The sequence below is a fragment of the Lolium rigidum genome, chromosome 2, assembly GCF_022539505.1.
Source record: "Lolium rigidum isolate FL_2022 chromosome 2, APGP_CSIRO_Lrig_0.1, whole genome shotgun sequence".
In the NCBI taxonomy this organism is placed as follows: domain Eukaryota; kingdom Viridiplantae; phylum Streptophyta; class Magnoliopsida; order Poales; family Poaceae; genus Lolium; species Lolium rigidum.
Window position 1 is genome coordinate 179,236,159 of NC_061509.1, and position 10,024 is coordinate 179,246,182.

A 10,024-nucleotide genomic window follows, 5' to 3' on the forward strand; every position below is an offset into this window, starting at 1 on the left:
GAGTTAGCATCCGCACCCCTTCCAGTATTAAGTTGCAAACAACGGACAATTGCATTAAGTATGGTGCGTAATGTAATCAACACAAATATCCTTAGACAAAGCATTGATGTTTTATCCCTAGTGGCAACAAGCACATCCACAACCTTAGAACTTTCGTCACTCGTCCCGCATTCAATGGAGGCATGAACCCACTATCGAGCATAAATACTCCCTCTTGGAGTTACAAGTATCAACTTGGCCAGAGCCTCTAATAGCAACAGAGAGCATGCAAGAACATAAACAACACATATATGATAGATTGATAATCAACTTGACATAGTATTCCATATTCATCGGATCCCAACAAACAAAACATGTAGCATTACAAATAGATGATCTTGATCATGATAGGCAGCTCACAAGATCTAACATGATAGCACAAGAGGAGAAGACAACCATCTAGCTACTGCTATGGACCCATAGTCCAAGGATGAACTACTCACACATTAGTCCGGAGGCGATCATGGTGATGATGAGTCCTCCGGGAGATGATTCCCCTCTCCGGCAGGGTGCCGGAGGTGATCTCCTGAATCCCCCGAGATGGGATTGGCGGCGGCGGCGTCTCTGGAACTTTTTCCGTATCGTGGCTCTCGGTAATAGGGTTTTCGCAACGGAGAGTATAAGTAGGCGGAAGGGCAGAGTCGGAGGAGGCACAAGGGCCCCACACCATAGGCCGGCGTGGGCCCCTCCCTGGCCGCGCCGCCCTATGGTTACGGCCCCTCGTGGCCCCACTTCGTATGCTCTTCGGTCTTCTGGAAGCTCCGTGGAAAAATAAGACCCTAGGCGTTGATTTCGTCCAATTCCGAGAATATTTCCTTTGTAGGATTTCTGAAACCAAAAACAGCAGAAAACAGCAACTGGCTCTTCGGCATCTTGTCAATAGGTTAGTGTCGGAAAATGCATAATAATGATGTAAAGTGTGTATAAAACATGTGAGTATTGTCATAAAAGTAGCATGGAACATAAGAAATTGTAGATACGTTTGAGACGTATCATACGACACCAAGCAAGCCTCAAGGATGGACTTCTTCAAGGGTTTTCAAGGAAACCTAGGGTTACAAGTTCATTGGTGGAATCAGGAGGCAATTCGAATTCCTTTGATAAAAGGGTAGATCTAGCCCTTCTCCTCGGATTCCCCAATGGGGGTGTTCATTCGTTAGCTAGAGAGGGAAATACACCATGCTTAAGCTCTAGAGTAATGGAGATAGTGAGAGAGGAAAAACGAGCGTCCACCTTGGGGAACAAAGGGTGCTTATTTATAGGTTCCCCAGGTTTCTAGCTGTTGTTGTTTCGCGGGCGCCAAAATCTCCAGGGGGGGGGGGTCTCGAGGAAGAAAGCCTTCCGGATGACATGAACTTTTGCCTGGACGGAAACTCTGAAGTTTCTGGTCTAGTATTTCCGCCCCAATCTCTGCCACAACAACTTCTAGCGATGAAACTTCGAAGGTTCAAGGGACCAAAGATTTAGGTCATAAATTCTAACCGTAATTTCCACCCCCCGCCATTGTATCCTTACATAGTGTTGAGCTCTCAACTACGATTAGTTCGAGTGAGAGACCATGAGCTTGCTAGTCTTGGAGGGTGATCTCCTGGTTGGCTTGATGGTTGGTGCTCTGATGACCTCTTTGTGGAAGATGTGAATAGGCATGGGATTCTCCTTCGTGTAGCTTGTGAAGCTTGCCATCTCCGGAGTGGAGGAGAATCTATCCATAAGAAAAGGGACTTTGTCTTTCGTGACATGAAAAGGTGCATGCACTATGTGCCCAATTGGTTGCTCGCAATGGCCTTTCTCGCATGACTTGGGCCAAAAAACGGTCGTTTGGTAGCCCACAAGAAAAAAGATTCCCTATGCAGCACGGTTCTCAAAGCAGCCTAGATGCAGGGAAAACATGGTCCGGCGAGAACACTCGATTCTATCGTTTTTCTGTGGCCATACGCTGGCGAGCGCGAGGGGGGGGGGACGTTGCAGATGTCGGGAAGAGTGGGAGACGCCACAACGCCTCGAGAAGGCGCGTCATAATTCCCCTCACCGCCCACTCTCCCCTCTCACTCTCAACCGTTCTCACTCGCCCTCTCCTCTCGCCACCAGCGGTTGTACTGCCACCGGTAGATCGAAGACCACCACGACGCCATCTTGGTCGTCGCGTACATGGAACCCTTCTTCTCCGGTTCAAGCTCTGCTCGGCAAGGACATCCATGGCGGTAAGACCCTAATCAAAGCTTTTAGGATTCATTGTTCATAGATCTGTGGTTCTACGGTGTTTGATGTAGGGTTATTTTGCGCATGCATCCTAGATCTGGTCCCTTTGTGGTTATACTTGGCTCTAATTTATTTTCTAGCTACATTCTAGCTTCTAATCGGTAGATCGGTGGTCTTTGACCTGGTTTTGGCAACAATGATCCAGCCGTTAAGGATAGATCTAGGTTTTAGGTTCACATTTTGTCATATCGAGGTTTTATTGTTCATGCCGATGCTTACACGGTAGCGCTAAGCCACTAGATAGATGCTTTTTCAAAACCTAGTGCCATGATCGAAGTCTGTTGTTTGATAATGCATTAGGTTCTGATCAAACATCTCATTCACTTGCTAGTGCTACATTTTATGAGGCCTGACTGTATCCTAGTCTGTTCAGAACTGAGGCGAATATGAACTACATGACCTCAAGAATAAGGTAGCTATGTTGAAGAATGTATAGATATAACGCAAGCACAATGTTGAGGTCTAGGAAGGAAGAGTGGGAGGGATAAGGAGAGGCATTGAGGGAAGAGATTGAGGGAAGAGATTGAGGGTCTTAAGAAGGACAAGAGAAAGTTAGAGTATGTGATGTTTGATCTCCTAAAACACGGCTTTTTAAACAAGGATAAGCTTGAGAGTAGGGCAATTTGTGATGAGTGATGAAAGATACAGTGGCATGTAATGTTGAATAATTTTGATTTGTATGAACTATGAAATTATGTTTCTGTGAGATCTGTTGTATGATGCCATGATGCCATGATCTACCGCGATCTATTTTGGGCCAATGATATAATGTGTCAACAATATGACACCACAATTGATGCTATCCAACCTCGTACAAATTAACCAGGAAGACAACTCCATGTGCCTTGTACTTGGTTGAATAGCATCAATCGTGGTGTTCAATGATTTGAGGCCTTATATGTTTGCTTCCATCATGCTTTGAATGTTATTTCTGCTATGTCCAATGATTGTTCTGTGGCATAATGCAAGGCAAGGGGATGCCCATAAACCTAATCCTATGTGCAATAAAGATTGCTTATACACTAGACTTGGTTTGTGGGCAGTCTCTTTGCCTTGAGTGTTCATTTATATGAGGCCTTCATTGTCATGTTCTTGCCAATGATTGAAATGTAACCACATGCTTACAGTTTATCATATGTGAACCTTGCTCACAATTTATCATCCGACGCATGTGTGCACATTCAAATTGCTGCTTCTCTTTTCAGTGCTCGAATATGATGATGGGTGGACCGGCCAGCGTCTTTGTTGAGGGTTGTTTGAAGGAAGCTGGAGAGGGAAGCTCTGCCAAGAGGCATAGGGGGAGGCCTTGATACGTTGCAAACATATCTATAATTTTTGATGCTCCATGCTTGTTTTAAACCAAATTATATATGATTTGCTTACAGTTTGTTGCACTTTTATACATTTTCCGGCACTAACCTATTAACAAGATGCCATAGTGCTAGTTCCCTGTTTTCTGTTGTTTAGTATTTCAGAAAAGTTGTACATGAAATATTCTTGGAATTGGACGAAACAAAAGCCGAAGTTAATATTTTACCGTAACGAAGATAGAGTCCAGAGGGGGGGACGAAGAGGAGCCACAGGGCGGCCAGACCATGCCTTGGCGCGGCTAGGCCTGGGCCCGCACCAAGGGGTGGTGTGGGCCACCCTAGCCTCCACCGACCTCTCCCTTCCGCCTATGTATTCACGATCTCGGGGAAAACCTAAAGACCCGAGCCTCCATCCACGAAAAGTTCTGTCACGGCCGCCATCGCAGACCCTAGCTTGGGAGGGTTTTGAAGCTCTTCCCGGCACCCTGCCGGAGGGGGAGATCATCACCGGAGGCCTCTACATCACCATGCCCTCCTCCAAAGTGATGCGTGAGTACTTCATCCCTGGAATATGGGTCCATAGCAGTAGCTAGATGGCTGCCTCATATTTAGATCTTGTGAGCTACCTATCATGATCAAGATCATCTTTATGTATTGCTACATGTTGTGTTTGCTGGGATCGATGAATATTTAATACTATGTTGAGATCGATTATATATACTTGTCATATGTTATTTATGATCTTGCATGCTCTCCGTTGCTAGTAGATGCTCTGGCCAAGTAAATGCTTGTGACTCCAAGAGGGAGTATTTATGCTCGATAGTAGGTTCATGCCTCTAGTTTTCTGGAAGAGTGAGAGTAACTTCTAAGATCGTAGATGTGCTATTGCTACTAGGGAGAAAATAACAATATTTTATCCAAGGGTAATTCTATTGTTTACTTTACACACATTGCTTAATGCGATAATCCGTTGCTTGCAACTTAATACTGGAAGGGGTTCAGACGATAATCGGAAGGTGGATTATTAGTCATAGACGCAGTTGGATTACGGTCTATGTATTATGTTGTAATGCCCAAACGAATCTCATAGTAATCATCTTGTCATGTATGGTATTTATTCTGTCAATTGCCTAGCTGTAATTTGTTCACGCAACATGTTATTTATGGAGAGACACCTCTAGTGAACTGTGGACCCCGATCCTTTCTTTTACACTGATAAATTCATGTACTGCAATCCCGTTCTGTTACTTTCTGCAAGCACTGTTCTCATTAATTCCACTGCAAACAATCATCATCTTTCCACACGATACGTTTAATCCTTTGTGTTCAGCAAAACCGGTGAGATTGACAACATCACTGTAAGTTGGGGCAAAGTATGTTGGTTGCGTTGTGTGCAGGTTCCACGTTGTTGCTGACGCTGGTAGTGTGCCCTGCCAATAGTCAGCTAGCAACACCTTCAGATGTCACGCCTTTCTCCTACTGGTCGATTAAACCTTGGTTTCTTACTGACTGAAAACTTGCTTCTATGCTCATCATACCTTCCTCTTGGGGTTCCCCAACGGTGTGAAATCTACGCTACGTCAAGCACCATCAGGCCTGTGAAGGTTGGGCACTTCCATGACGATGTCGGACCAACCCATTTTGCCAAAGTGGTATTATCTCTGCGGTTGGAAATGCTCCCAATTCCCACATGCTTCCATCCCTACCTTGGCACCGTCCCTAAGACGATTATCCTAAAGATGAACACCGGCTACTCCTGAATGGTGAAGTCGAGGGACGTCAAAGGTATTGTATGCCTGGATCAGGGCTAGCTCGGATTTGCCATTGCCCATCAGGTCAAGATCAGCTACTTCTTGACCTTCAAGGTGCTCGGGGGCGACGTCTTTAAGGTCACCATCTTCGACTACACCATAACAGAGGTGGTCCAGAGGTGCCCGCAGCATGATCCAGCCCTTGCCATGATCGACGAGTGAAGACTGTGCATGTTTTATGTCTCATACTATGTTTAATTCAGTGATGAACTATGTTTAATATGTGTTGAACAATGTGTGCTATGTGGTAGTGAACAATGTCTGCTATGTTGTGCTGAAGAATGTCTGCTATGTTGATGCTGAAAAGGGGTGGTATCCTCACCATTTGGGAAAGAGTTTATCACATTCCTCGTTCTGCACATAACCAAACACGGTGGTATGTTTCTTCCAAGCGCAAAACAACCTACAAATCGAACTGCCTCTCGTTTCTCCCCTCGAGCCCAAATAAAATTGCTAGCATCCAAACATAGTGACAAAGCTGACCCAAGCCTCGTTTTTACTCATAGAGTGTTGGGCCAAGTTGCACGCGAGGGGAACAAACTAAGAAAACAAATGCGAGCAACCAATCATGGCCTATATCTTGGGCTTTTGGTATGCATCGATGTTGAAAAGGAACCCCAACCAATTGAATGACTAGATCGACTGATGACTCGTTGCTCCCCACATTCTTCCTACCCACATGCACTCGCTCTTCGCTCTTTACTTCTTTTTCCTAACACACAAAATCACGATCTCCTCTGTGATGCTCCTCCCTGTCTTGTTGGAACTATTCCTCTAGCTGGTTGGAAGTTCACAACGATGGATGACCTCATGGCTCGGGATCGAGGTCGAATTCAAAGCCGAGCAAATTTTGGTTGACTCTCTCAATTGCCGCTTACACTAACTACATTCTTAACATAATTACGTTTCTACGTTGACCGATCATGTTTTCAACGTATTAGTTTCAACAGAAAAAAAAGCTACACAACGCCAAACACCTAGACCGCAATGTCAGGGTCTTCACGGATGAACAGCTCCAGATAGCATAGGGCCTGACACGCAACATATGTCAATTTTTTTAATTATGCTAGATGTGCTATTCAGTCACCAGTGTCAGAACGAGTTTGACATGACTGATGCATGTATGAATCACGGGTGTAGGTGTGTCGCAGCATAGCTGCGTCAGTGGGGACTACCGTATGGCAAGGAAATTCCAAAGACAAACAGAGCTGAAATACAAAACATATACGCCACCAAATACGCTGAAGGTCACCCATCTTGGAGCAAACGGAAGTCAGGGCAAATGAGCCCGAGATCAGTTTTGCATTTCTTTCCACATTTACTGATTATGGAATCTTCAATGTTGTACACGTTCTTTCCACATGTTGGAACCTCCTTTTCTTTTTTGCCGCATAAACATAACTTTTTATGCAGCATAGATGTTTTGAAATGTTGCAAAGTTTTTTTTTCCCCTTGTTTTGACTTGTACCAAAAAAATGTTAAAGAGAAATGAGAGGGAAAGGGGATGCTGCAACGGACGGACGACACATATCACGATTTAGCCAGATCAGACGGCAGAAAGGTGGCAGATATTATGCCTTTCACTGGCACAATGTAATTTCAGTAAATCCTGTTCCTGTCGGCAACCAATGTTGTAGCATCACATGCTTCAGAAATGATCAAATGAATACCACTAACGCCAGAAATAGTGAACTCAGAGTACATGGTACGTCTAATAATGGTAAGTTTTCCAACGATTTATGCTGAAGCACAGAGTTTGCAGTTACGCATGGAATAGTTCACATGCAGCAATGTTGACGAGGCTACATATTCTGAACATGGTCACCGGATGGAAAACATAACTGCAGAGCCCCACCGTATTTTTGTGAAACAAGTAACGACTGAACATCTAACATATCAGTTTTTGTTTTCAGTAGATTCCGCTGAAGCGGAGGCTGTTGAGTTGGCTGCAAGGTCCTCCCTGGCGCATTGCGATACATATGGCTTCAACTGCAGTTATTTAGACAAGGATCTGATTAGTTACAGGTTACAGTACACCGTGAGGGAAGATGATTCCCTCAGCTAAATCACATATGGGATTTTCGCGCGCTATACACGCAATACCGTCCACTTTCAGCTCCTCTACCTTGGCCTAGGTTAAACAATCTAATGCTACTAGATTTGGAACATTTAATCCAATGCTGAGAGATTTTCGCACAATACATGTGATATCGTCTACTTTCAGTTCCTCTACCTTGGCCTGGGTTAAACAATCCAATGCTACTATTTTTTCCTTGGCAATATCTGTCCTACGTTTTTTCGATGAGTGAGGATCTGGGATTTTTTTCTTCGAAATACAATACTTGAAAAGAAAAGTTTGAGCAATGCTTGAAAAGGACGTGTTGGGGCTAAGGCATGCTGCATATAAACCAGAATTATCACCAATGATACGATATTTATACCGGTGTGAATACAGATTAGCACACAGATCCCCATGTATTTTTGTTGGTGAGATATGAGGAAAGGCAGCACCCATGTGCTCCTATGTATTTTGGTTGGTGAGATACGAGGAAGGGCAGCACCCATGTGCTCCTATGTATTTTCCTTGCTAACTACCTTTATCTAGTATAGTGCTCTGCATTCCGAGCAAAAGAGTTAACATTCCAATATTCCAAGAAGTTACCAGAAATTTGAGATTCTTAAATGCATAGGCAACTTTGGGACTTAATTTAAATTCAGCGTAAAACGGTGAAAAATGAAACAAAAAAGTACAAAGTCACCTTGAAATCAGTCAAGTCAGGGACCACAAATCTTGGTAACTTGGCGTCCACCATCACATACCCACCTGCAAAATTACATCAATATTTTGAAAATGATGTTAAAAAGTACAAGTGGAATTCTTCAGTCTTGAAAGCCATCGAAAAACTAGAAATTCACAGTAACAGCCACGCTCTTACCCACTTAGTGCAATAATCATATCCTAGATGAAAGTGGTTGCATATTTACTTGAACCAAGCAACATGAAGAATACTACACAGAGGGACTCGATCCTTCCGTACAAGTATGTAACACATAATCAAACTAACCTATTGCACAAAAATATATAAATAGTTTATTGTTCAAACAAGCATGGCGTGTCAGTAGATGAAAATTTCACATCCACATAAGAGTACTAGAGACAATGAGCCGATCACAAGATACGTGAAGCTTTCAGACTTGGATCAAACTCGTAAATATAATTATTGGATCTAATGGGCAAGGTACATATATGTTTCCTCCTTTGGACAAAGTTCAGATGAGGATTTATCTGCAAGGATTTCTTTCTACATATATGTTTCCTCCTTTGGACAAAAATCTTAATGGATAGTATCATTTCTTGACTTTGTTTCACTGAAGATGGTGCTAAGTTTTGGCTGACATCAATACAATGATCTCATCTGAACATGTACATACTACTGCCAAGTACCAGAATCTATCCAGGTTCAAAGTTCAGCTAAATATCCACCAGTATTTTAATTCTTTGCATTTGCCTGCATGTGAATTTCACAATCACCTAGCAATACAGCATTACTAGACCTTAGATGGATGCATACATACATTTCTTCCTGCAAGGATTTATCTCTATGCTTGTATATCCTTGGTGGTAATGGTAATCTGTCTACTCCTACCCCGCCTCCTTGAGAAGTAACTTGCTGACAGGTGGGGCTATCTCTACATGACTTCCACCATCTTGTTTTAGGACATGGAAAATAAGTCGCGTGGTTATTTAAACTGTTTTTCCATTTATAATTTGCCTTGTTTTTCCTAATCCTAACTTGAAGTCATTTTTTCTGACCATTTATTTGTACAGAGACAGATGTGTATATTTTTGTATGTTTCCCAAAGAAGTATCTATATTCTTTTTCCGTGAAGATGTTCTTCTAGCAGTATGCATGAACGGTAACTGAACATACCTACTAGTTGCCACATATCCGGTGCTAATACTCGTTCCCATGAACCTCACAAATGGCTATAGACTGCATAGAAGATTGAAATGTGCTGCACCTTTTCCACTCACTAAACCATGGTATCATCCTATTTTGATGCAATTGAAAGCACCTCAACTGTCAAGTAAGGAATCACTCGGTTCACACACTGTTGCACGGTTTGCTCACAACGACACTCAATCTTTGGCATTTGATCTCCGACGTATGATAAGGAAACTAGGGCGGCAATAGGCAGCACTGAGCAACTAATGTTTCAACCAATTAGATCCGCAGTGTCAGATTATTGTAACTACATCTGGTTCAAAATCTTCTATCTACACTTACCAAACCCAACAGATGTTGTATGTAAAATACACATGAACCAGAAGGTGATAACAAAAATGCAGCCTCGAACAGCGGGCACGAGATACAGATAAGAACTACTAGGCTCAGATCAGGACTGGTGTCACCTTTGCGAGTGTGGAACCCGGTGGGCTTGCAGTTCTTGCCCTTGTAGTAGTCCCGGGGCGCCCTCTTGGAGGAGAGGATGTTGAGCGAGGACGTCCGCTTCCGCCGCATCGACCTCCCGATCGAGCCCAGTATCAGCCCCAGCGGCATCTTCCTCCTCTAACACAGCCCTCCCTGCTGGTTCCTGCGAATC

General features: G+C 43.6%; 1 protein-coding gene across 1 annotated transcript; it reads right to left on the reverse strand.

Moving 5' to 3' along the window:
• Positions 1 to 7,066: 7,066 nt before the first annotated feature.
• Positions 7,067 to 10,010, reverse strand: LOC124687766 (39S ribosomal protein L41, mitochondrial-like). The gene is made up of 3 exons (XM_047221515.1): positions 9,834 to 10,010; positions 8,179 to 8,243; positions 7,067 to 7,408 (listed from the first exon to the last, which is right to left on the reverse strand). Exons 1-3 carry the CDS (start codon positions 9,979 to 9,981, stop codon positions 7,316 to 7,318), a joined length of 306 nt encoding a protein of 101 aa, XP_047077471.1. The 5' UTR covers positions 9,982 to 10,010; the 3' UTR covers positions 7,067 to 7,315.
• Between the last annotated feature and the right edge of the window lie 14 nt (positions 10,011 to 10,024).

Excerpts from the sequence above, each read along its gene's own strand:
- LOC124687766 (XM_047221515.1), bottom strand. The coding sequence starts at position 9,981 with ATGCCGCTGGGGCTGATACTGGGCTCGATCGGGAGGTCGATGCGGCGG. Across the intron at positions 8,244-9,833 it reads CGGGTTCCACACTCGCAAAG|GTGGGTATGTGATGGTGGAC; the intron begins GTGACACCAGTC and ends GTAATTTTGCAG. Across the intron at positions 7,409-8,178 it reads CTGACTTGACTGATTTCAAG|TTGAAGCCATATGTATCGCA; the intron begins GTGACTTTGTAC and ends AAATAACTGCAG.